The sequence below is a fragment of the Hermetia illucens genome, chromosome 3, assembly GCF_905115235.1.
Source record: "Hermetia illucens chromosome 3, iHerIll2.2.curated.20191125, whole genome shotgun sequence".
NCBI lineage: Eukaryota > Metazoa > Arthropoda > Insecta > Diptera > Stratiomyidae > Hermetia > Hermetia illucens.
In genome coordinates, this window is record NC_051851.1 from 148,634,491 (window position 1) to 148,660,561 (window position 26,071).

The 26,071-nt window shown below is 43.5% G+C and overlaps 3 protein-coding genes across 5 annotated transcripts in view; 2 read left to right on the plus strand and 1 right to left on the minus strand.

Annotated features, from left to right (window-relative positions):
* The window catches only part of LOC119653254, an 81,350-nt gene that overhangs the window by 21,912 nt on the left and 33,367 nt on the right, over positions 1 to 26,071 (minus strand). The gene's annotated exons all lie outside the window — the stretch shown is intronic.
* Positions 9,021 to 10,854, plus strand: LOC119653253 (putative inorganic phosphate cotransporter). Its single transcript, XM_038057860.1, has 4 exons — positions 9,021 to 9,090; positions 9,155 to 9,291; positions 9,362 to 10,429; positions 10,493 to 10,854. Exons 1-4 carry the CDS (start codon positions 9,063 to 9,065, stop codon positions 10,667 to 10,669), a joined length of 1,410 nt encoding a protein of 469 aa, XP_037913788.1. The 5' UTR covers positions 9,021 to 9,062; the 3' UTR covers positions 10,670 to 10,854.
* LOC119653252 (sialin-like) lies at positions 17,373 to 19,259 on the plus strand. The gene is made up of 4 exons (XM_038057859.1): positions 17,373 to 17,517; positions 17,578 to 17,711; positions 17,780 to 18,847; positions 18,937 to 19,259. The coding sequence occupies exons 1-4, from the start codon at positions 17,496 to 17,498 to the stop codon at positions 19,153 to 19,155; spliced, it is 1,443 nt and encodes a 480-aa protein (XP_037913787.1). The 5' UTR covers positions 17,373 to 17,495; the 3' UTR covers positions 19,156 to 19,259.

A 26,071-nucleotide genomic window follows, 5' to 3' on the forward strand; every position in this document is an offset into this window, starting at 1 on the left:
GGCTAGTGCCCGTGCAAGCCACCGTAGTTCTGTACGCAGCATTTGCACGCATCTGGTTAAAAAGTTCGCGAGAACGCGTTTTGTTATAAGAGAACGAGATCTTCTCAAGGCAGTCCACCTCCCCACAGTCATTGTGTCGAAAATTTACTTTTGCCCTCGTTTACTGCTCATCTGACATCTTTTCCTATACAATTCAGGTCGAGGCGAGTTTTTTTCTGCATCAGGTATTTTCCACATCATGATACTTCGCCGTCCATGTGCGAAAGCTTTCCTATTTGTCAGAGATAAGCAGCTTGGCAGATGTAGTTGTTGAAATTGGGCTCAAAAGTCTCCATCTCGTTTGGATATTGCTAAAGCTGCTTGTTATATTAGGGGTAATTATTAAAAGTTGACTTCACTACTAGATGGTGTTCCAAAACTGTCAATAATTCGACGACATCTACACAGCATCTTTGGCAAGAAACGAGGACCTTCAAGAGCTTGCTCATTACTGTGTAGAGCTCCAAACTACGAAACAACAATTTTTGTTAATACAGCGTGCTCTACACTCAAAGTCTTCCCTGCTTGTCGTGAGAGGCGGCTAAAGGGGACATAAACTTGAAGACCAACCTGTAAATTTACTACTTTCGAAACGTCAACAACGCTTCGGATAGGGACTGTCCTCATGCCGAAGACCTTTGGATATCGAAAATGGGCTATGATTGGTTTCTGGAATATATGCACGATCCTCACCATCGGTAGCGAGGGTCCTCAGAATGATCGCTTTCTCCAACTTGAGTGGAAATTCCAACGATATAAATCGAACCCGGGCCTACGCGAAGTAAGATGGTGGGGCTCTGAAAGTACTCCTCTTTCTCTAGTGGCAATGTCCTTTTGTACTCTGGGAAGCCGAGTGGATGCAGACGTGAATCCGATGCTGGGTTGTTTCTGACCGCAACCGCAAGGCGCGCTCTCTTGACCTGCGACCCTGTTTCAGACAGACTTCTAACTGCGTGTTGCCGGTTAAGAAGAATCACAATTGTACAAAGCTATGCACATACTTACACTTCCGATAAAGTTGAGACATATGCTTTCCACAAGCAATTACACGCAGTTTAGGAGAGACTTCCTAAAGGACATTGTGATCGTGATGTGTGGTCGGCGATCTTGCCGACCGTAATGATGATGATGGGACTTTCGTAGGTTTCTGCATTGGTGGCATATTGTTGGAGCACAGAGTCTGCCATGAGATCAGTTGGGTTTCAACTGGCTGATATCGTACGGGCAATCACATCGACCACTACCTGATCGGTAATACATTTAAGAGTTGCCTCCTGGATGTGCATAACAAGAGAGGTGCTGACATTGGCCTTGAAAGGGATCATCATCCGATGGTCACTTACGTTCGCTTGTGTGTCGCGTCCGTCACTTTTTGGCAGGGCTGGGGAGCTGCGAACCTCTAAATTCAACAACGACCACTTGCACGATCCAGCTGTCGTTCGAGTTTGTGAGAGCTATCCTGTTGATCGGACGATAGATACAAAGTAACCCGCCTGAGAATATCCATGAGTACTGGGCCGCCATTAAAAATGCTCTTTTCTCGAGTGCTATACAGATCGTCGTTAGGAACCTCATCGAATCTATACATCTGAAGTCTTCCGGTAGTTATTCATTTGAGACCGAGTAGCCGAAATCGGAAAGCTGAGGTTTTGTTTAAATTGTCCACGCAAAAGACAATTTAGTATGTAGTTCGGCGTAGGATGTGGAAAAAGTCACAATACATTATTGCATGTAGATACCACTGACCAAGATCAACCAATACCCTCTATAGTCGTAAATCAAGCAGTGTAGCCAAGCACGGCAAGTACCACGTCCTGCGAATACCGAAGGTTCTACAAATGGAAACTGTTTCATCGCATTGCCAATGGAGATATTTGCATTTGACGGGCCTCTGGGGGTTTTCGACAGTCCACAGTGAGCAGATTTCAATAAGATTTTGTTTTACACAAGACCTTAAAATTGAGCCTATTTTAATAGACCTTGAAACAAAACCATGAGCTTATTCGTCATCCATGAAGGGTATGCTATGCTGAGCATCTGGAAAAAACCTGTCATGTAATATATAAAACGCAATGAATCGGCTAATAGACGTAGAGTGTTTCGGAAACGTTAAAACGTTTAAAAACGTTAGAAACTTTGAAATGGTGCGTCTTACGTTGACGTGCATATTCATCACTACCCCCTCCCGACCTGCATAAAAAAAGAAGTTCACACACGATTCCCTCGTAGTGGGGGCTAGAAATTGTCCCTTGACAGACTTTATGTCTGGTCAGCTTCGGCTTTAGTTTATGTAATTTACAAAGATTCAATCCTGCTAGACTAGTTATGTTTCTGGGACAAGTAGAACTGGTGGATAGGCGAACTAAAGCACAGTCCTCCTTGTGATGTAAATGACCCGAAGTCAAGATAGAACAGTGTACCGCCGAAGGCTGCGTGCCAAGGGGAAGTTTGGTCCTGACTATTTAGGCTCAGAATTCTAAAGGCACTGACACTTACATTACACTTTACTAAACCGCAGGTCAAACTATAGAAGTCCAGAGTATCATCAACACTGCTGTCAAGAGTTGTACAACGTGTACCGACCGTAATACGCCTGTACCGATACTGTCGACATCGGGGATTCCCCAAGAAGTGATGCCATTTGTGGCAACTGAAAATAGCTGCAAAGCGGAGATCTGTATCTCATTTTTTCGTTCCTCCCAGGTAGTGTTCGTGGGCATAACGTCTTAGCATATACGGACCAATTTTCCGGGGTTTTCTCATCTAGTACGTTGTCAAGATCCGCAACTTCTCTAAAACCATAGAACTGAAGTTAGCCCCGCATGTTCAGAGTCTAAAAAGACCTGTTGCTCACATCTGGTTGCCGCGGGTATTCATTAAGAGGGGTAAGTCCGGAGGGCGGAAAGGCAGATTCTTAGATGTGGCTTAGAATTAGAAATATAAAAGTTAGGCTTAGATTGAATTGACACCGCGAAAGAGGTATTCGAGGATTCGAAAACTTATAATCGCAGTGAGAGTCTGCCTCTGTGAAGACAGACAAAGGAGAGGATCGAATTCAATGTTGAGTAATCGAAGTATGCTTGAGTTAACTTGCTGATCATTTTCACGGTGGAGAAAATGAGTTTTCTCTGATCTTGGATTGGAGATTTGACTATTTAGATTTAGATTTAAAGCAAACGGTATAGTTTGTTCTTCAACCTCTATGCTAGACCTGTGTCGTGTTTGAGATTCCAGCGGTTTGACAATACCCTCAACTATAGTTAGAGCAAAAGACATGTGTCTCCTCGATTTACACAGCTTATTATGGATTGGCGCTACCAGAGGAGCTAAAACATTTGATGTCCATCATTACTTCGATGAAAGCCAACTTGGGGTAGACTACTGTTATCAACGCAAGAAATTCTCGAAAGAATCAAAGATCCAGGACACTGTACTGCGGGAAGTTTATTTAAGTTATTAAAACTAAACTTTCTAGAATTCATAACGATAGAAGGTTTCAAGAAGGCGGGATATGCTCCCAGAGTTTCATCATCACTATCATCAACGGCGCAACAACCGGTATCCGGTCTAGGCCTGCCTTAATAAGGAACTCCAGACATCCCGGTTTTGCGCCGAGGTCCTCTAGTTCGATATCCCGGTTTGGCATCCTGGCCTACTCCATTGCACCATCTCAGGCAGGATCTGCCTCGTTTTCTTTTTCTACCATAGATATTGTCCTTATATACGTTTCGGGCCAGATTATCGTCATCCATACGGATTAGGTGACCCGCCCACCGCAACCTATTGAGCCGGATTTTATCGTTATTATGTAATTATGTAAGTCATTATGTAAGTAAAATACGACAATAGGACACTACAGTGGGTCGAAACGAAGATCCCTCTAATTTTAGGAAGATGACTAGGCACATCTTCTATGTCTGCTACAAGCATAGATACTTCCAGCACTTAAATATATATGGAGACCTTTAAAGGATGGTTCAAGTGATTAGAGCGTTGGCCTGTCGTAGCGGAAGGTCGCGGTTCAAATCTCACTGGTGGCTGAGGGATTTGTTATCGTGACTGGATGTCGGATACCTGTGGACTTAGCCGTGAATGAGTACCTGAGTCAAATCAGCGTGATAAATCCCGGGCGAGCGTAATGCCATTGCCTCCTACAGTGTACTGTAGTGTACCATTACGGTCTTGAATGAAATGCTATAACACACTTTTAGGCTCTGATCCACTATGGATTGTTGCGCCAACGATTATTATTATTATTTAAAGAAGACTTCAAAAGACACTGGCTGGATTTTTACCTATTAAAAGGACTCCTGACTTTATCCCCCACACTCCGTGAAATCTCTGGCTCTATTTTTTCTGTTCGTGCTACTAGTAATTGGGTTTTCCTGGTCTCTTCCTCTTTTTTTCGGTGTTACTCTGGATAAACTCGATCATGAAATTGATTGCATCTTAATCGTCATGACCCGCTGATATTTTCCATTTTAGATTTCGCGGAGCCAACACTTCACTTACCACTTCCTCAAGGTTTCTCTTTTTGTCCCGAACAATTGCTGAAAACCTTGGTGTTTCGGGGCTCGAATGCAGTTTGGACAAACAGGTGCCAATTTTAAATTATCAAAGGTACTTCTGGCTTACGCAGGGATTACCTTTGTATTCAGGGGTCTCTCGAAACAGTCAGTGCTGCTTTCTTGTTAGGAAATTATTCCAAGATAACTTTCTGCAATATGGCGATGAATCGCGTCTAGCTCCTCCGACTATAACTTTATAGGCGCTCCATAACAGGTTTAGGTCCGCTTCTCTCTTATTCCACTTACTAGTCAATTTGAGGTATGTCGGCTATCTAATGGGTATGCTCTTTTTCTGTTTGATCGATCGAATCTACCGTCTTCTGAGCTACTTATCTGCGCTTTGGTGGTAAACATGGCTATTTTAACTATCACAGTAGTAAAACTACTTCCCCATTGGTGTATAGCACCGCACAGTTTTGTTGTTCCTTAACCTGTACGGGAATCAGGCAGTTAATATTCTGTCAAAACCCGACTCCTGGGCCAAGGTAGTGACGTGCTGCATTCAAAGCATGAACATAGAAGTGAAGGAATTGTATTCTCCAAGTGGTATAGAAGGCACTGACGATAGATATACGCACAATTTGGAGCAATGAACTATGGCCGAGCATCAAATAAAAAAATCCACGCCCCCACGGAAAAGTCCCTACTTCAACGGAAAGCCGCAAATGCGAGTTCAGTCGGCCCGCTCCTGGCATTATTGCCTAATTCTTCGAAAAAACGGTAGTGGAAGGCAAGGCAGAAGGAAACTTCAGTCACTAAAGGAAGGGGACTACAAGTTAAATCTCGTCTGTTAGAGCCTTCTCTTCTGCCTGAAAACGGACCCATGAGGACTGAACACCGTGAACATGGAGAGTTTCCTAGTTGACTACAGAGAGAGCCATTGCAAAAGAAAGTAAAGCCCGTTGAGAATGAGAACGTAGAGATTGCTGTACCACTAGAAATTGCAATATCCGGAAAAATAGGATGCGAGACATTTGGTTCCAGGGTAAGACCCGGTGAGATCAAAAAGCGTAAAAAAACCCACATCTCTAGTCGGCAATGTTTAGAAGTGCTCCACACTATGCTCTACTTGTATTGGGACTGTCGACTGAGTGAAGCTGGTCCTTGCCATAGGAACAGTAATATGAAGGCGCAAAACAAAAGGACGTTTGCGTAAACGGTAACTTCGCTTCTAGAGGAGGGACAAATGGTAAGTTTCCCTTCTAACATTTTACCATTTTTAGCGGGAACTGTTCGTGAAAAAAATGTGGGAACCTAGATCGGGAGGATTAAGATTAAATCATATCGGGAACCTGTAGGATCCATTTTATCTCTTCCAGGGGAGATTCCAGTAGAGCGAGTGGAACTACGGTCTAAATCCTACGTGTTAGAGCCTATTCCATAACCTTCAACCGAAGAAGCGAGAGAAAGGGGATCTCCAGATGCAAAGCGAACTGGGATAATGTTGGTCTGTGACATCACCGCAAACCTGGGAAAATGCTTAGCCGAAAACAGAAGAATGCTTTGCATGCGTGAATGAGGAGCACTACTGATTCCGTCGAGTCTTCGGCGTGTGTTAGAGACACCTGGTGAAATCTGGTAGATCCAAACTAAACGTAATATACTTTTTTTTACTCTGTTATATCATATATAAGACTACGCTTATGCTAAACAGCATAAAGGTTGGTCAAATTAACCTACAGCATGCCAAAGCCTGGGGGCTGAAGGTTTTCAGGGGTCTTCAATATTATGCCTTTTTCATGTAAGCTGTCTGTCCAAGTGCAATCCTAGGTATTTGGCACCACTAAATTGCAGAACTTGGGTTCCATTTAAGTTGATTGGAGGACAGGTTTCCCGACGGAGCGTGAATTTTATATGACTGTATCTCGACTCATTGACTTTGATCTTCTAGGTGGTCAGCCATTCCTGGATACAATTTAAATGTCGCTGAAGGATGCAAGATGCTAATCGAGATTCAACATGGGTGGCCAGAAACGAAGTATAGATGTGACTATATTACACCTAGTTGGCATGTCTGATGTCTAGATAAGGTACAGCATCGGCCCTAGTGCATTTTCTTGCGGTACGCCAGCATTGACGTTGCGGGCGCGGTAAAATTTTTGTACCGAATTCTAAACCTCTGCCCAATTAGAAATTAGATTCCAGAAACTTGCCAACATTAGCGGCAAGCAGTTTCCTAATTTTGTACACCAGACCTTCGTTCCATACTCCATCAAATGCCTGTGCTACGTTCAGGAACAGTGCAGAATAATACTTCCTCATCTCTAATGCTCGGTTAATTTCCGCCCAAAATCCATGAACTTGCTCCGTCGTAGGGAATGTAGGGAATGACCTTTTTGTTGGCAAGGAGAGGTAAGGGTTTTGCCAGGAGGAGGCTCCCGAAAAGCTTTGTCGCAATGGATGCAAGCTGATTGGCCGGTATGAACTTGCCAGCGCTAAATCCTTGCCATCCTTGGAGATTATTGTAACCAGCAATGTTTTCCAGCTTCGTGGGAATAACTGGGTGGGATACTTGATAGTGATAGGTGGTAACTCTTCGATCATTTTGCCGGTAATGTTGTGACTCCTGAGTCTTCTTCGTATTGACTTCCTGCAGCACGTAATTGAGGACGTCTTTCGTTCTTATGCAAAACCCGCTTACTGGAGTAGCAGAGGTTAACTTGGGTAAAAGTGGATCATTGCGCCAGAAATTTGGTTGAAAAACACCCTGTAGATACGTCGCAAATATTGGTCCTTTATCGGCATCGCTCCTCGCCCAGTTTCCATTAGCAAGCCTTAACGGTGGTTCAGTCTGCACTGGTCGCTTCAGCGAGAGTGAAAGTAGCAGTCAAGCTCCACAAAGGGAACTTAAAAAATATCCGTACTGCGTGTGACAGATTTTGAAAAGGATATATATATGAAGGAAGATGCAAAACCTAGGAGGATAGTTAACGAAGGAAACGTTTTTTTCATTAAAAAGGAGGGATCAGGTGAGTTTGCTTTGTACGGCTTCAAGAGTGAGGCAGTCACATGTTTTTAACGGGGGGAATTTAAAAGTATTAAGAAGGGCTGGATTGACCTAGTTGAGGGAAGAACGTGTTATTAAACCAGACATTTCGGAAGCACGGTGATGTCGACGAGCTGGGAATTGAAACGAAGCTTGGCATCGAGGCTTACACCCAGGTCTTGAAAAGAGTTCAGAAGTGTTAGGGGTTTCCCCCAAGAGAGTAGGAACATTATATTGGGAAGGATTTAGGTGAGTAATTTATTGAGTTGCATTTGGTTGCATGTAGTGTAAACTTGTTGTCACCGAGCACTGAACTACGAGACTATCTAGATTGGCTTCCAAGATAGTTCAGTTTAGCGAAGATTAAATAAAAACAATGATTTGAGGTCGTTTGCGTAAAGTAAGCGTGGACAGATGAGGAAGTAGTATGAATATTAGAGAGCCTAGTGTAGAGCTGTGGGAGAAACTTGGAAGAAAGGTAGGAGATGAGTCATGCAATAATTAAAGGGGGGGGGGGGGGGAGGAGGAAGTTGAGCTTGACGAAATCGGGGGCTTTACACAAATTGGTATTAATGGCATACTATTTGGTGACGAAGTAGCCAAAATCGAGAAGATTGGAAGCAGTAGATGAGGTCACCAAAGTGTGCGATCAACCAGTTGTTGATGTATCGCCGGAGGTCAAAAGAGGGACAAAGATGGCTACGGTTTCGTACCAGGGCAGAGGCAACTTCTCAGACGTTCCCTCGCCTCTGCCCTGAGAGCTGCATGACCGAAGCAGCTTGCAGGTGTTATATGCTCCGTTTCGTGTCCAACGTAAATCCGCACACAGTTCGGACCAAAGCTTGGCCGGAGCAAGACAATTTTTGTTTGGGGAGTGAGGAATCCTAAGGCCGCATCCACTTGATGTCGGACCGGACCAAATCTCTCACTCTTTATGGTCCATGGACTCCTCTTTTTGGGTTTAACACCCAAAGTTCAAGGAGGATTTTGGAATAAGGGGGAGATAGGATAGGAGATGAACGGTGAGTAACTTTGAACAGTCTGCACCTAGAAAAGGCTGAACGCAGGGAACGGGAGGCGCGGAAGTAAATGCTGGTAAATGCCCCAAAACTGTAGGAATCCACAGAACACCACTGTCTGCCTGTCTAGAAGCTAATCCTCTTCCTCAAACTATACACACACGTACCTATCTTTCATCTAAGAAAAATTTCCCCAGATAGATTACAAGCCCAAAATCTTTGCACTCCATAAATTATTTCATGCATCATCAAGCCTATTCTAAAAAAAGATGCGATTTTTTATCATAAATTTTCGGAAATTGTTGATTTTATGTCAAGCAAATCCACGCGGGATTCATAGATAGTAAAAGCTGATCATGAAGATCGTATGTGATATAAAAGTAGGTGAAATCTTGTCCGTCATTACGGAGTTAGCGTTAAGGTCGAAAAGTTCTTTGAGTTTTCCTGAAGATGGTGAAGGAACAAAAATCCGAAAATGGTATTTTTATTAACCGAAGAAGTGATGGAAAAGGTCTGATTTATTAATTTTATTCAATCAATAGGAAAAGGCCTCGGAATTCGACATTTGCAAAGTCTTTGGATTTTCCTGGGAACTGCAGCTACCTTTGCAATGCGGGTGAACCTTTCCGTAGCTATTGTGGCCATGACTGATAATAAAAATGCGAATCCTAATTTTGAGGTAAATTGTTCTGTTCATTCTAGCCCTTTAGGAAATAAGTCCCTCAAATTAACACAAAACATTTTTTTAGGAATTCCACTGGGATGAAAAAATCAAATCGTATCTACTGGGAAGCTTCTTCTGGGGCTACGTAGTCACTCAAATACCAGGAGGGTACATTTCCCAACGTTTTGGCGCTAAGTTTCTTCTCTTCTTTGGAATACTCTTCTGTTCGCTTCTCAACATTTTAACTCCATGGTGCGCTTCCTTCGGAGGTTGGAAATTACTATTTGCTTCACGTCTTCTACAAGGATTATGTCAAGGTGGAATTTTTCCTTCATGTCACGTGTTACTATCGAAATGGTGTCCTCCGGAAGAACGAGGTGTTATTGCATCCTTCGCATATTCAGGGTCCGCCTTTGGGACTGTCACAATTTTGGCGACTAGTGGATTTATTGCTTCGGCCATAGGATGGCCCAGTATTTTCTATTTATCGGGAATATCAGGACTAGTTTGGTGTGGTATATGGTTCTTCTTCGGATCCAGTAGTCCTGCACAATGTAAACTTGTCTCGATTGACGAGAGGCTCATGATAGAAACTTCTCTGGGAAAATCTCAGAACGAGAAGAAGAAACATCTCTCGACTCCATGGAAAAAAGTGTTTACATCACCACCGTTCCTGTCTTTGATTTTGGTGCACTCTACGAATAATTGGGGCCATTGGACGTTGTTGACCCAAATTCCCAGCTACATGAAAGGAGTACTAGGAATGGATATTAAGAAGAATGCATTGCTTTCTGCCCTCCCATATTTTTCAATGTGCCTAATGAGCTTCGCGTTTGTTGCAGTCGCCAAGATCTTGTCGGAGAAGAAATATATTTCCGTTGAAATGGAACGAAAGCTGTTTAACACAATCGGACACTGGGTACCGATGTTATCACTTGTTGGATTAGGATTCGTCAAAACCCATGCGACAATGGCCGTTACTCTCCTAACGATAGGGGTGGCGTTTAACTCGGCGATCCACCTTGGTTTTCAAGTGAATCACATCGACTTGGCCTCAAATTTTGCTGGAACGCTTTTAGGCACGACTAATTGTTTCGGTAACTCCATGGGAGTTTTCGCGCCTCTGGCTGTGGGGTTTATCGTTACAGATGAGGTGGGTGTAAACTGTATTTCATGTGCTCGAAAAATACTAACCAATTTCGAATCTTATATTTAGCATGATCCAAATCAATGGCGAATAGTGTTTTTCATAGCTGCTGGGCTCTACTTCTTGGGTAACTTGATGTTTCTGATTTTTGGCACAACGAAGGAGCAACCATGGAATAACCCTGGAAAGGATGAGGAAGTTAACACTGAAGAGCTAAAACCAATTAAACCTGAGGGTGCAGCCTAGATGAATTGGAGGAAGCAGCAATGGGCTGCAGCAGTCTAGACCGATTAAGAGGACACGGCTTGTTCCTATATTCGACAGAATGGCTGCTCAGTGAAGGCTCAGGCTGAATGAGATGTCTTTCCTAGTCAATATTTTGTTTTATTGGACTCATTTATTTCTTAAATAGATCATCTATTCGGTAAGAATTTTAGTGTGTATTTGAGAAGTTCCTTCATTTTGTCTTATATATAGTGATTTGAAAATTTTTGTAAGCCCTGCCACCGCTGTCTCTACACTGTGTATCACTTCTATGAATTCGCATTTTTGAATTTCCAGGATGATAGAGAATGCACTGAATATTTTGTTTACAATCATTTTATTATATTTGCGAGCTTGTTGAACTTGTAGTTCTGACAGTCCCAAATCATTCAAAACTACATACTATGAAACTACTTGGATTTGGTACCCCTTACTTACGAGCCAACTATGCTCGAGTTGTTCTCGGTCTTAAATGACGCTCTGGGTTCGGAAACATCTCTCCTAACCATCTGGATCTAACTATTGCATCCTCCATTTTAGGGAAATTAAAAACCATATTGCAATATCTGATAATTGACTTCTCTCATCGCTCCCGGAATTTCCCTAATGGACCAACTTGGCTCTTCAGTGCACGTTGTAGCTCTTGTGTCATCCAAAAGATTCGCAGAGATTTCTAGCTTTTTATTATTTTCGGACAGGACTTGGGGGTGGTGGAGTTCAAAACTGTCAACTTTTTTGTAGCACTTCCATCAGAACCTACTTTTGGTAGTCGTATAATAACACAGATTTTATTACAGCCTTGTACATATGTTCGTTCATATACGTATGCCAAATTTAATTTTCATCTCTACGTCTTTCTGTCGGAAGAACTGAGAAAGCAACTTCATTTGCAGTGAACTTGCGCCAATCGGTTTCGTCCACTTTATTGCTGTCTCCTCCCCAGTAGCGTAAAGGAGAATATAAAGCCTTCCCGTGGTTAGAGGTGATCCCTCGGTATCATCTGCGTCTTAGCGGAAAATTCCTGTAGTCCTCTCTCATTCTCAAGTCGGCTCCTATTCTTCGAGAATTTTATGTCCATGTATGAAAGCTCTGAATCAACTCATCTTTAATCTTGACTCGGGGCTGCCAAAGCTTTCCCGACTGTCAGTGTACAGTCTGACAGAATATTGTGCCCTCTCCGTTGGATATCGTTGGAGTTGCCCATTATATTAGGTTTGCCTACATAGAAAGTCGATTTTAATACTAGATGGCGTAGCAAACTTATCCTGTACTGACGATCTGGTAGGTATGTTGGGTTCATGGTGAAATTAGGATATTGTCAATAGTGCCGACGAAGCGTCGCCGGGCAACTGAAGAGGAGCTTCGAGTACTAATTCGGTTGGCGATGCATTTAGGTCGTCCTGAACACTGGTTTGTAGATCAATTAATACGGTAGGTACAAGTTGAACCCGGTTTGCTTAGCCTTCATGGCATATTACAGACATTTTCAGCAATTGGATGATAGGCTCTGTTGCCGGTACGTTTACAGTCTGTTGGATTCGCTAGCGACTTGAACAATATATGTTCCTTTACCCTTTTGTGGGGCGGTTACGTGAAATGCGCTTCAACTCCCTCCTTGGCATCTCGAGACGTCCTCAGTTCTTCTCTACCGTTTTGCGTCAAGTGCCCCTGGGGTGACCAGCTGGTCGGCCATCTTGGGAGAGTGGATTCCACTGCATGTGAAGCCAGCAATGCAATTGTCGCAACGAATTCGCAGAATTACTGTTCACTTGAGGATTCATTTTATCAAATATCTTCTAACAAGGATTCTTCGACTTACATTCGGAAGTTCCTATTCTATTTTTCAAACATTCCTTTGTTCAGGACACAGTTCAGGCGTTTCACATGAAGAATGCGAGTGGACTAGAGATTCCATATCCGAATCCAAAGGTCCACCATCACTGGCGTCAAAGGAAATTTTATTTTTTAAGGTGGTTCAAAGCTCGTTAATATCTTCCTGGAAGACAGTTATTACCGAACAATGGATGACGCAAGCGCCCCTTTTGAACCTCAGTAGGTAGATGGGTAAGTCAAGGAATAATCGCCAAAATGAATCTATTTTTTGGCTAACAGTAGGGGTAGCCCATAAGTATTTCTGGGGTGGTGGAGCAGTATCTGCGGTGAGGAAAGAGTGAGCCTAAAGAGCCGATACTCTTAAAAGAATGGAAATACACGATCACTGATTGCCAATTGTGGTGCTATCACCAATTGTGTGATCTACGTCTAAAATGTGGCTCGCTATCAAGCATATAGATGGCCTTACAGGTGATTGAGATTTACACAAATCAATTGTAACCATTGCAGCGTAACTAAGGACGTGCTTCCAGAGACCATTCGAGAGTCGAATGTTGATGTAACGATAGTTTGCGAACCGTGTTGGAATTATGGCGGTGCTACTTAGGTGAGCGACGTCTCCGGTAATATACAATTTAGCCATGTGGGAGACATGCCTTTCAAACAATCTGGCACTGTGAGATGTCGGTGAAGCTGCCCCTAGCTCTAGTTCAAAATAGTAACATCTTTTTTCCGATGCAAATGGAGGGTGAAACTCTTCTTCTGGCATAACTATCCAGGGGGGGGGAGCGGGGAGCTGCAAAAGATCTAAGCACACCTCGTGGGAAATAAGCTCCGAGATCGGATGGAATACTGCAGTTACTTTTCTAGTACTTTGGAACCATGTATATTGGAAAGAAGATTCCATATCCCGAAATCGGAAGAAACAAAAGTGAACGTTACTTCTAAAATCCCAAAATACACACGGTGCGTCTTCTTTGCTTTATTTGCCTTCTAGTTACCATGGGAAAGATGTTGAAGACGCTGTTCCCGTTCAGCGGTGTCTTGTCCGAGTGGAAATATGAATTTCGTGTGACCCCCTCTATGGTCAATGCGGTAACAGTGGTCGTAATATGCTCATCTAAGGCTAGATGAAGGACATTTATAAAAAAATGGATGACCCCGCTTATTGGCGGGAAGATTCTTATGGTATGGGACGAATCAAGGGCTGGATGAAAACGTTCTTAGGGTAGGGGTATACACATGACTGTAAACTGCACTAAAGGTGCATAGTGCTTCCAAACCTACGTGGCATCTTTTCCGACTCGCCAATTTGGCTTCTTCTCTCTCTAGCTCTTCACGAGAACTTATCCTTTCCTGTTTCACTCGTCGTCTCGTCGCGGGTAATTCGAAATTTTACTTTGATACAACACGCGACATTTTGTGCCATTATATGTCGCTTTGATAATAGCTATTAGTTCCCATAGAGTATTCCCGAAACCAGCCTGCTCTTCGTGGGTCTAGCTTTCGAGATGTTTTTGTGTTCTTCCACTCACTGGGAAAATCCTCGGATTCCCAGGATTGACGAATTAGTGGAAGAAGCAGAGACTATAAAACCTGATACCCACGTGAATCTCCAGAATGTTTGCTTTCTCCAACCCGAGTGAGAATTCAAGCAATATAAGCTGGATATTCTAGGCCTAGGCGAATTTAGATGGGGGGGACTTTGGAGAGTACTCCTCTCCTTCTTCCGCAATGTGCTTTTGTACTCTGGAAAGGCGAGTGGTAGTTGAGGTGAACCCTGCTGGGTAGGGTTGTTTCAGACGGGTGACGCGAGGCTCTCTTTCTTTGAGAGTCGGTTTCTAACAGGATTTGAACTGCGAGATTTCGGTCCAGGTTAAGGAGCATAATCGGAGGCGCACTGATATCGGCCTCGAAAAGAATAACCATCTGATGGTCGCTTGTCTTCGCTTGTGTGTTGTGGTCTCTACATCTCACAGGGCTGGAGGGTTGCGATCCCCCAAGTTTAATGTTTATTGTTTATATGATCCAGCTACCATTCGACAGTGGAAGAGCAAACTTGCTGATTAGACATAAGAAACGCGGAGTAACCCATCCGAGAATATAGATGAGCATTGAACCGTCATCAAAAATGTTCTTTTCTCGGTTGGTTTCGCAGGTTGTTCGCTACGTCTTGACGGGTTGTTACAAGACTTGGCTGACTACGGAAATTAGGAGCAGATCATTGAGCGGAAGGGATTGATGGTTCGAATGACCACTGCGGCGATGGGATGGCGAGCGTGACACTATCGAGAACCGGTACTGTACGAAATCGCGAGAAGTTCAATCTAGTTGGCGCCGTGACAAAAAGGAATTTTTTTATTCCGTTGGCCACGGAAGCGGAAGCCCACGCAGATCGTTATGATTTCAGAACTGTCAAGTTCCGTTTTTTGTGGATGAAATGGCTAGTCAGAGTGACTTGTGGATTTGGACGGCTTCTCCAAATAGAGGGAAAATTATCTCGGCCATGAATGCGCTCAAACGGAGTGAAGCTGCTGGACTTGACTGACTTCTCCAGAGTTATTCACCAATGCACTTACACTTTCCGCAGGTCTACTACTTGCACTCGTACAGATATCCTTTGAATCCGAGTCCTTTTCCAGAGAGGGGACGAAGGGCATGATCGCTAAGATTCCAAAGAAGGGCACTCGTTTTGATTGCCACAAAAGGAGAGGTATCTGCGTCCTCCCTCTTGTTGGTAAAGATAATAGCTGAAATAATTCTGGAATGCATCAAGGAAGATGTTGCTTGATTGACAGAAAGCAGGCAGATTTCCGCTCTGGATCTTCCTGCATTGACCACGAACACACTGCGGATAATTTTGGAGCAGTGCCTTTTTGTTGCAACTGGTCCTCATCGATTTTGAGACAGTTTTCGATAACATGAGGGAGTAGCGTGCTCTACGCAGGAGGGCGTTCCAGAGAATCTAACAGTTAAAATCAGAGTGTCATATGATGGCGCAAAATCGGCGATAAAATCTCGGAGTCCACATTTTGTCACCGTAATTGTTTCTTCTTGTTATCGGTTACGCTTTTCATGTTGCCTTTTCTGGAGGACGTGAGGTAGTTCAATGGACGATGAAGTCTTTCCTCAAAAACCTCGACTACACTGATGACAGCTTGGATAGAAACGTAAGTAAAGTCAGACTGAAATTAAACCTGAACAAAATCAAGGTTGTCAGTCAGATGGGTCATTGTACTCTTCCTATCTATATTAATGTGTAGAGCACCGAAGGTTTCGGTCAATTTGTATATTTAGGAAGCGTAGCTTCTGACGATGGTGGTACCGAACTTTTTTTTGCTTGACGCTTTAATCACCCTTCGTTGCCTTCCCTCAAATCTGATATTGTAGTTATTTCAACAGAAAGATCAAGGTGAGACTATTCGGTGCTAATGTTCTTTCTGTGTTTTTATGTGGGAATAGAGTATGGAAGGTTACTCAAAAGCTCTCTACAACGTGTCATCGTGGGACGCTGGCCTAATACTATTTCAAACAAAGTTGGTGCACCTGCCAGTTACCCATGAATGAATGAGTTGATCAGAGGGAGGAAGTGGCAGTGGAAAGGTCACACATTAACCAGGGACGACAATTTGGGTGCTGGCTAGGCCTCGCAGCCGAAACCACTCTCCCAAGATGATCGACGAGTGGGTCGCCCCAGGGGTACTTGGCGCCTTGCGAAGTACTAAAAGGAGTTGAAGCGTTGTTCTTGCCGAGATTTGCCGCGATACCGTAGTTCAAGCGCATCACGTTCCACTTCCAAGATTCTGCAGTCATCGAGATCTTAGGTACTCCTTCTGGAATTGGCCAACATCATGGCTTCCGTCGGAGAAAATAGCTCTTTTATTGGCTCTCTAATACAGTATTTTTTTGGGCTGTCAAAGATGTCTTCCCTCCGATTACCAAGGTAATTTTTCCACTGCCGGATCACACTAGATCCCAAAAGTGGACATTGTTGACTTTGGGGGAGGGGGTCGCCTAGCGGATGTGGCAGGCATTAATTCGCCGGGTTTATCAGAAAACAATAGTACAGTGCTGCTAGAGATAGGGGAATGCGCTTCGGAACGATTCCAAAGCATAAGGATAATTCAAGATTTATAGGTTACTAGTCCACAGTGCTCTATTGCTTTTAGTCGCCTTTTATGGCAAAGAGGGCATTTTTTGAGTGAATTCTAAACCCTCCAATCTGGACGCAGTAGTTCTAGATGTAAAGTATGAAATGGAGATAAGTACCATCGAAATTGAGAATGTGAATCTTGGAAGGGGAAGCCCAGAAGGCCGGAGGTGGTTAGGGTTAGGGTTATCCAATATGTGGACTTCAGTGAATAACTTGGAGTTTTGGAGTTTGGAGTTTTTTGGTAAGACAAACCTAGAATAGACATGGTTATTGGACCGTTGATGGTAGTGGTGAATCTGGGAATCAGCGTATCCTTTTTCGGCTGGCGATGATTGCAGAGATGGGTCGAAAAATTTTGAGTAGTCATGTTTCTTCTGAAGCTGAGAAAATTTCAGGCAGTACGGTTGGTTTTTTGGCCTCATCTCTTTCATCTTTGAGCTTATATTAAGTATGCACTTCAACGAAGTACAAATATTTGGTATACCTTGCTTTCTAATGGAAAATCTTTCCACATTTCAAATTCATAGTCGAAGGAGCGTGACATATGTGGCTTTCTCTTCAACAAGTTGACTGCTAGACAACCCGAACATTTGGTCCTCCATAAATTACTTTGTAAATCACTAAGACTTCTCAAGGAAATTGTTTAATTTGCTGTTGTAAATTTCTGTTAATTTTTTTGCTTGATGTCACCAAAGCTAATAAAAGATTAACAGATAATGTGATGTTGCCGCGAAGATTTTCGTAATTTCAAATTAGTTACATTTGCGTTCGCGATTGTGAGGTCAGGCCCCTAATTGGATAGTTCTTCAAGTTCTTTCTGAGATGGACCAAAAATTTAACAAAAGTATTTTAGTGATTTTTTGAAGGTAGAAATATTTTAGTTTAAAATTGTTTTGTTCAACAGATAAAGCTGGTGTTCGACACCTACAATGCATTTTACTTTTCGTGGGAAATGCCGTCGCTTTCAGTTTGCGTGTAAATCTCTCGGTGGCAATTGTGGCCATGACTGATAAAAAGAATGTGAACCCAAACTTTGAGGTAAACTATCTTCATCCAAGATGGCTCTGGTAATAGCTGATGTATAAAACACCTCTTCCTTTTCACAGGAATTCGATTGGGACGAAAAAGTGAAGTCGTATATTCTGGGGAGTTTCTTCTGGGGTTACGTTGTTACGCAAATACCAGGGGGCTACGTATCGCAACGCTTTGGGGCCAAGTGGCCTTTGTTCTTTGGATTACTTATTTGTTCTGTTTCTACAATTTTAACTCCGTGGTGCAGCTCCTTTGGAGGCTGGAAATTAATGTTTGCTTCACGACTTCTACAGGGACTTTGTCAAGGGACACTCTTTCCATCATGCCACGTAATATTGTCAAATTGGTGCCCCCCGCAACAACGAGGAGTTTTGGCGTCATTTGCATACTCAGGGTCCTCTCTCGGGACAGTCATAATGTTAGCTACTAGCGGCATTATTGCGTCATCTATAGGATGGCCAAGCATTTTCTACTTTCCTGGAATAGCAGGATTAGTTTGGTCTGTTGCATGGTTTTTCCTAGGTTCCAGTAGTCCAGCTAAGTGCAAGTTAGTTTCTGCTGAAGAAAAGCAGTACATTGAAACGTCTCTAGGGAAATCGCAAGAGAAAACGAAGGAAAAGTTATCAACACCTTGGAGCAAAGTGCTGAAATGTACCCCGTTCTGGGCGTTGGTTTTGGTCAACTCTACCACCGATTGGGGCTATTGGACCTTGTTGACTCAGATCCCTAGTTACATGAAAGGAGTCCTCAGAATGGACATAGCAAAGAACGCATTACTTTCATCTGTTCCTTATTGCTCTATGTGCATTATGGGATGGGTATTTATTGCATCTGCCAAAGTTTTGAGGAAGAGAGGGCATCTATCAACCGAAATGGAGCGTAAACTGTTCAACACGATTGGAACCTGTGTACCTATGATAAGCCTCATAGGATTAGGATTCGTCACATCAAACGCCACTCTGGCAGTTGCCTTGCTTGTAATAGCATGTGGATTCAATTCAGCAGTTTTTCTCGGCTTCCAACTGAATCATATGGACTTAGCGTCGAATTTTGCTGGAACGCTAATAGGCGTTACTAATTGTATTGCCAATTTCACGGGAGTTTTGGCTCCGCTGACTGTAGGGTTTGTCGTGACAAATGAAGTGAGTACAATTATATTTCTAACTTTTCACCTGAATGGTGTTCGTATTATTGTATTATAACGTTTGAAAAACATCCTTTTTGAATTTAGCATGATCCAGCGCAGTGGCGAACCGTTTTCTTCATTACATCCGTAATTTACTTCATTGGAAATTTGGGATTTGTAATATTTGGGACTACGAAAGAACAGGCCTGGAATAATCCGAAATCCGAAAAAGACGAGCTTGCTACCGCTGAAGAGCTGCAACCCATCAAATCTGAACATAATTCGGATCAGGATCTGGAAAAATCAAAAATAGAGGACTCATAGATAGATAACTCGATTGAGGTGAATGAAGACTGATACAAAATTCTATCTATCTATACCACGTTTTAGTGGAGAATGTATCCAATAAAATGTAAACCTTTCATGGTTAAACATGTGCTTTAACTCTAGAATTTTCAGCATGGGCCATAGGTGGACTTGTCTCAGCATCGCGGATCACTTTCTCCAGGGTCAAGTTAAAGAGGACTCATGATAGGACATCCCCTTGTCTTAGACCGTTGTTAATGTTGAATGATCTCGAGAGTGATTCTATTGCTTTTATCTGCCCCGTACATTGGTCAATGTCAGCTTAGTCAGTTTTACTAATTTCGTCAGGATACCGAGTTCCCTCATGGCTCGCGCTCTCAACGCCAACCATATTAACGTATCTGGGGTCTATGCCTCAATTTTGTGAACCGGTGTAATTACATAAACAGGCAACTGCTCACGCGACTTCCCCCTGATAGCCACTGACAACCAGTTCTTGGACGACTGCGAATAGGTTCATCTGGGTGACGAAAACCCACTAGGCTGTTACCAATGTTTTAGAGGCTAACAGAACTGGCGAAAGGATGAGTGGAAGTAAAAGTTTTGGGCCAAATTGTAACAGCATACTCCTGAGTGTGAATTGGGAAACAACAAGAACGTCTATCGTTGCAAAGAAGGAAGAAATGGGAGCCTGCTGTAGACTTTCAACATGACTAGACCATCCATATTGTGAATATAATCTGAAAAAATATGAACGCCAAATTTGCCGACGAACGGGGTAAAAAGAATAAGCTTAGTGCCAGGCAATTGCTTACGAATAAAAATAAACAAACGTGTAAAAAACCAATGGAAAACACAACCCACTGTAACCAAGTGTAACTGATGCCCAGAGGAAGCCGATCATGTAAGTAATCGAAGCATAGTTTGCGAAACTATTGAGACCGGACAGACTCCTTAAAAAAACAAACTTATAACGGCCGTTAACCAGTAGATGAGCGAGGTGACCAATAGGCACTTACTAATGTATGGTGATTCCGCGAATGCCAAACTGCTCCTGGAGGTGTAGAAGAGTGCTGGGACTAAGCTTCTTGAAATGGTCATGGAATAACACATTGGCAGTAGGTTGAACCAGGGAAGACTTGTTCCATGTTTTTTTGTTTACTCTTAGCTATTCACGGGTTCTAGGTCCTAGCACAGGAGAATCAGTTTCTCAGGGATGTTTTCAGTTCCTTTCCCTTCCGCTCTATTTTGGTGGGCGCGAGGCTCTCAAGGTGACTTTTAATTCTTTTCCTAAAGCCCCGACCTTTGATTCCAGTTCTTATAAATAGGGAATGCTAACATTAGGAATTCTGGAAAGTTTGGTTTAAATAACTTGCCTGAATTTCCTGTAGTCTATCTACCTAGGACCACTAAATGGTTTCGGAACACTTCATTCACATTCTGATTGAAGAGAAACTTTGATCGGTGAAAAACTCTCTAGATGACATTCTATAGTTCCTTATCCTGAGGTTTCCATTGTAAGCTAGAAAAGTGGCATCAAAGTCTTTTTTTCGCCATCGCAATTGGACATGGATGGACATGGAAAGGTCTGTAATAGCCAAGAACTGAAGGTCTTGGGGGATCTATCGTGAGTAAGTGCCGTGTGGGCATAATCCCGCGGTCCCCTACGGACACTGATTGGCAGACCACAATCGAGGCTATGCTGTTACTGGCACAACGGCATCAGTTTATATTGGGTGCAGGCTTAGCATTCATATTCATATGTAAGGTCTACTTATAGCCTCCACCGTAATTAAGCAGTACGGCAGCCGAGTTTTCAATGCAACTCCACGCTTGAGCCCACGAGGAACTGTGCCCGCGATAGGGACAACCAAAACCACCGTCAGGCTTCACAAAGAGGCCAATCGCAAATAACCCAGTCGAGAACATATCCCTCAGGAATTCCACCAGAACACAATCTCTCAGTGGCCATCTCGGTTCCCCCTGGTGAGGCTTCGTGGCAAGAGTCATTTAAGATGAGTCTCTTGCAGACTCAGGTTTGACTTTGTCGAACACATGGGGAAGACACTCCCCGACGAGTTGACTGGAATCAGCCTTGTGCTCTGCGTATAATATAACACATGGGACATCACAGGACAACGCTATCACGAAACACAAGGAACTGATGGTTGTTCACCACAACCACTATGGTCACTCGCCCATCATGCTGCAGATGAAGCCACATCGCAGAACTCCCTCCGAGTATACACTATCGCATCGAAGCGTATCATTGCTAGCAAGGCACTGGCTTCGAAGACGAAAGTACGGTTTACTATGTGAACGCCCATGTCATCGCATGCTCCAGTACGTTAGACAGACACGGAGAAAATAAAGCCTGTACTCTGAGTCTGCCCCACAAAGAACACAACCCTGACCTGACCCTAGGGAACGTTGTGCGAGAAAAGAAACTCATTTAAATTAGAATGCCCCGGCAGGAGGAAATCCAGGTGAAGCTCAAAGTCCACAATAAAACTTCCTCTGGCAGACACATTTTTAGCGTACTCATGCATATGTGACCCGACCTTATCCATATTCGATCCATATCTTGTCTAACAACCTTTTGATGGCAAGTGGTAATAATCCCTCTACTTGATCGTAATTGCTAACTAATACAATAGAGGGAACTCGTACGTAGAATATGCAAGGAAGAGTCGCACATGTATGGATCTTGCAGCTTTCTTGCTAAGATCCTATTCACACCCCATCACACGACTCAACACTAATTTAGTTAAACGCCTCTTAAACTCGATCAGGCACAAGCGCATACCTTCTGCAATTGTGACTCCTAAGTATGTCAGTTTCTGCCGGTATTTAAAGTATGGCCTTTCCATTGCCAGTTCCCTTTGCTAACCAACACTTCTACCGTCACCTAGTCCCTACGCCGACGTAGTTTTTCATCCCAGATTGTGCTGCGACAAAGTATTCCGATATCACGGTGGTGGCAGGAGTTAACGAGCGCTTGGAGCTTTCGGGCAACAGTGAAAGTTACTTTCCATCCGCTACTCCTGTACAGCAACCCAAAGAAAATATTGGTAAGGAACAGCCTCAACTTGATGTCGGCATTGAGGTATCTACATTTCCTAATTTTAAACAAGACGTCGGGAAGTGCCAAAAGGAGCACTAAGGAGGTTTACTTAATTTGGCTACCAGCAGGAACTTAGATCGTACATGGAATTTAAAAATGTAAAGCTTGGTTGGATAACTCAGCGATCGTGTCCGGCCTTGCCTTTACCATGAGCTTGCAGATCGTATTATAATATGTTGACTTTCTATGATGTTTCCTCATATCCTGGGTTGCCAAGGGGCCTCTGGGCCAATAGAATCACCCCATTCCCCTTCTCGTCAAGCTTGTCTCGAGGCAAACAAAATTGGCGGAAGGATAAATTTAAGCAACAGCTCTGCAGCTAACCTCTTTCCACCGCAAAAAGTGCTATTAGGATCTCAAGCCAAGATGAGACACCATACACTGAGAACTCTTAGGAAGTATGCAAACTCTGAATACCTTTTTGCTTCTCGAGTTGGCCCATTGGCCAACCTGGTAGTGGACGTGACAGTCTTGTTCTTTTTCTTTAGCCTTTGTCCCGTTCACCAACAGGCCGGCTCATTGCGATCAATTTCACCATTTTGTTGGATGGAGTCGCAAGACACAGAAATCACCACCCAGTTTATCAAGCTACCATCAGCAGGCACGTTACAGATCTTTGGATCGAGATTTTTCAAGAACGCATCTTTGTCAGCATCAGGTCGACTTGTCTGTGGTGAGTATCCGAAGAAGAAGCGAATAGTGCGACCAGCCAATATAATGATTTTCATCAGCCGGTCATCAAATCGTTAGACTTCTTTAATGGCATCACGGAAGCCCTCTGAGATTGCAATGCCAACATCGTATTGAGTATGTGGGTTACCACAATAGAGAAGTTTATAGTCATTTTTACGGCATTCGTGTCCTATATATGCCGTAGCTTTCGGCACTAAACTATCAATGCGTCGTTTACGGCGGGCTCATGCGAGTTCCTCGGTCTTTCCAGTGAGGGTGCCATTATTTAGCGTACAGACACGTATTTGTTTTGCTCGGACTAATTTATTTATGTCCTGAAGTCGTCCATTCGTCAAGAACCTCTATCCATTACTTGACAGAATTGGGACCAGTCCTACTGTGCTAACAGAGGAGAAGCATCACTCTGAGGCTTATGACTCAATACAATTATTTTCTTTTTAAGGTCATTGGATGCACTTGATCGGCCTACCGCGGGACCTATCATCAAGGGAGATGAGGTAGGATTTAGCATAGTGGAATTACTCCAACTATATTTTATTTGTTTCTTTCCCTGATTTTTGATTTTTATTTTACTGACGATAGTATAAAGTATGTTGCCTCAAACCCTTCAGCATGGAATGTAAATGACATGGGGTGATTAAAGCCAAGGCGGACCCTGAGAATATGTTCCTCGGGCATATAATGGAGAGGTTTGCACTTGACGATATCCTCGGAGAGCCGTTTCTGGAGAGTTGTGAGTTTCATTTACTTGTGAATTTTAGGAATCCTAGATCTTGAGTACAATAATTGCAAGGACATTTTCTGCTCGATACTGTTACGAAGATAATAGCTCAAATCATTGGGGACGCTAAAGAACACTTGCAAACCTTGATTGACAGTGGGCGGCTTTCCGCTCTTTTTTGTCTCCTTCAGGTCATTCCGGGGCATTGCTCCGCCTGCTATAATAAAGTTGCCTGAGATAGCTTTAGAAAACATACTAATGTCACGGTCCTACAATTGCTGAACTACGCAATGCTGGAATAGGAATCGATTAGGAAATACATTTTGGGAGGACGAAATCCTAACATCCAGTCACTTCAGCTGACTTGCAGTAGTGAATGCATTTGGAGCACTAAATTTAACGTAACAAGTATCCGAGTATAGGAGGCTTAGATGGAGTGGGTACCTAAGCAGTCAGTAAGCAATAATTCACTGTCATTGTTATTCACTGTCACGTCCGCCACTCCATTACAGAACACACAATCAGGAGCGTTCTGTTCAACCACGGGTCTAATTTGTCGATGAGCCGCGCAGTCCATCTGCCCCTTGGCTCATTTTGCCAAGGAAGTTGCCACTTGGTAAGGGTGCGTTGACGTTCTTCACGGGCAACCACCTTTCTTAAGTTATCACCCTTACGGCGGTAGATAGCTTTGCGCTCCTTGGCAAGCAGGATCAATATGCTAAGTCTGGTTTGCGCTTGTTCAACAGTGCGTCCGGCAACAAGTGCCGCAACGTCGTCTGCATAACCGACCAGGTGCAACTCTTCGGGCATATCGAATCTCAGCAGACTATCGTAGGAAGCGTTTCAGAGGTGCGGCCCTAGGATGGAGCTCTGTGCTACTCCCGACGTGATTTTTCTCATCCTTTGGCCCTCTAGCGTCTCATAGCGCAGGGAGCGGTCTTTCAGATCCTTCAATATCCGCAAGAGATAACTTGGCACGTGAAATGGGTTTTCTAGTGTGCCCAGCATATATGTTCACCTTACGGAATTGAAGACATTTCTGATATCATAACAGCATCCATTGTAGATCTTCCTGTCGTGAACCCGAACTGCCTTGCCGATAAGTCGCCGGCAGCGCGGATCGCTTCAGCGAGTCTACCCCAGATGAACTTCTCGAGCACTTTTCCGGTCGTGTCAAGCATACATAGCGGTCGGTTTGCGGACGGGAGCTCCAGGTCTCCTTTACCCTTACTGATCAACGCGAGTCTGGCCACTTTCCGGCGACATGGAAACATGCCCTCCTTCAGGCAAGCGTTGAACAATTTAAGCAGCAATTCTGGTCGTTGGCGGAACACCAGTTTGTAAATTTCTGCCAAGATGCCATCAGGGCCTGGTGCCTTCCTGTGTTTCATAGTGAGAACCGCTTCTTCGTACAGGGTGTCTGGCACAATGCGGTCCATCTGGCAGACAGTTTATCGAACATCCGCCGGCTGACAAAACCAAGGTAGGAAGTTTTTGTTTTAAAAAAGCTTCTGGACATGCCGACGACCCTACCTTAATCGATTTCAACAATTGTACCCATTTGAGAAATATTTAACCAATGCTGTTTCATGTTACATACAATCTCCCCCGCCATGTGTTCGGGTGTGTATGGTGGGGGAGAAGCTATAGCAACAAAACTGCATATGGTGATTTTACGTGTACCAGCGATTAATAAGAGATGTGCTGCTCTCCTTGACTTATTTGAAAGGACGCATGACAGAAGCCTGCCTTAGCTCAAGTTGCAGCAGCGATTTCCAAAAATGACGACCACTATCGGAAACATAATTTTAATTATTTACCACTAAGGCGCTTAACTCCACTTCGCACCCTCCTTAAGTCATGTCTGCTAACGTTTGATGGCACACCAACATCGAAACCTATTAATCTATTCTGGGTAAGAAACTGTGCTATGTCTACTTTACAGGGGTGTTTTGATACGCCCTGTCGCTACGAATATACCCATCTTAGCCACCTAGCAACAAGTTGGCATTGAAGCTACCATCGAATCAAATGGCGCTCTTTTCGTGGGCTCTTTCGTAATGAGTTTAAGGAATGAAAAGGATTGGTTTGCACTGATTGAAGACCTGAAGCCTTGATCGAAGGCAGGAAGTTGCTTCTGGAGGTCTCTGCAATACTTTTGGGCTTCAATACCTGAAATATTACAATTGTCAAAAGCCCATCTTACTCAACTAAATTGGTTACCGATTTTTTTCATTGAGGTTGGTACCTATCAATGGGCGCCTACTTAATACTTGCCCCAAAGTGTTTCCTAGGACATCATTCCTTGCCAACTATTATTTGTTAGTATGTATTCCATTACTTGCTTAAAATTCTTTACTGCTAGTTACTTAACCAGAATGGTGTTTGACAAACAA

What these genes read in the sequence shown, in the direction of transcription:
- LOC119653253 (XM_038057860.1), top strand. Translation starts at nt 9,063, where the DNA reads ATGGTGAAGGAACAAAAATCCGAAAATG. An exon ending in GGAACAAAAATCCGAAAATG is followed by an intron (nt 9,091 to 9,154) that starts GTATTTTTATTA and finishes TTCAATCAATAG; the next exon opens with GAAAAGGCCTCGGAATTCGA. An exon ending in ATGCGAATCCTAATTTTGAG is followed by an intron (nt 9,292 to 9,361) that starts GTAAATTGTTCT and finishes ACATTTTTTTAG; the next exon opens with GAATTCCACTGGGATGAAAA.
- LOC119653252 (XM_038057859.1), top strand. Translation starts at nt 17,496, where the DNA reads ATGGACCAAAAATTTAACAAAA. An exon ending in GGACCAAAAATTTAACAAAA is followed by an intron (nt 17,518 to 17,577) that starts GTATTTTAGTGA and finishes TTTGTTCAACAG; the next exon opens with ATAAAGCTGGTGTTCGACAC. An exon ending in GGTTTGTCGTGACAAATGAA is followed by an intron (nt 18,848 to 18,936) that starts GTGAGTACAATT and finishes TTTTGAATTTAG; the next exon opens with CATGATCCAGCGCAGTGGCG.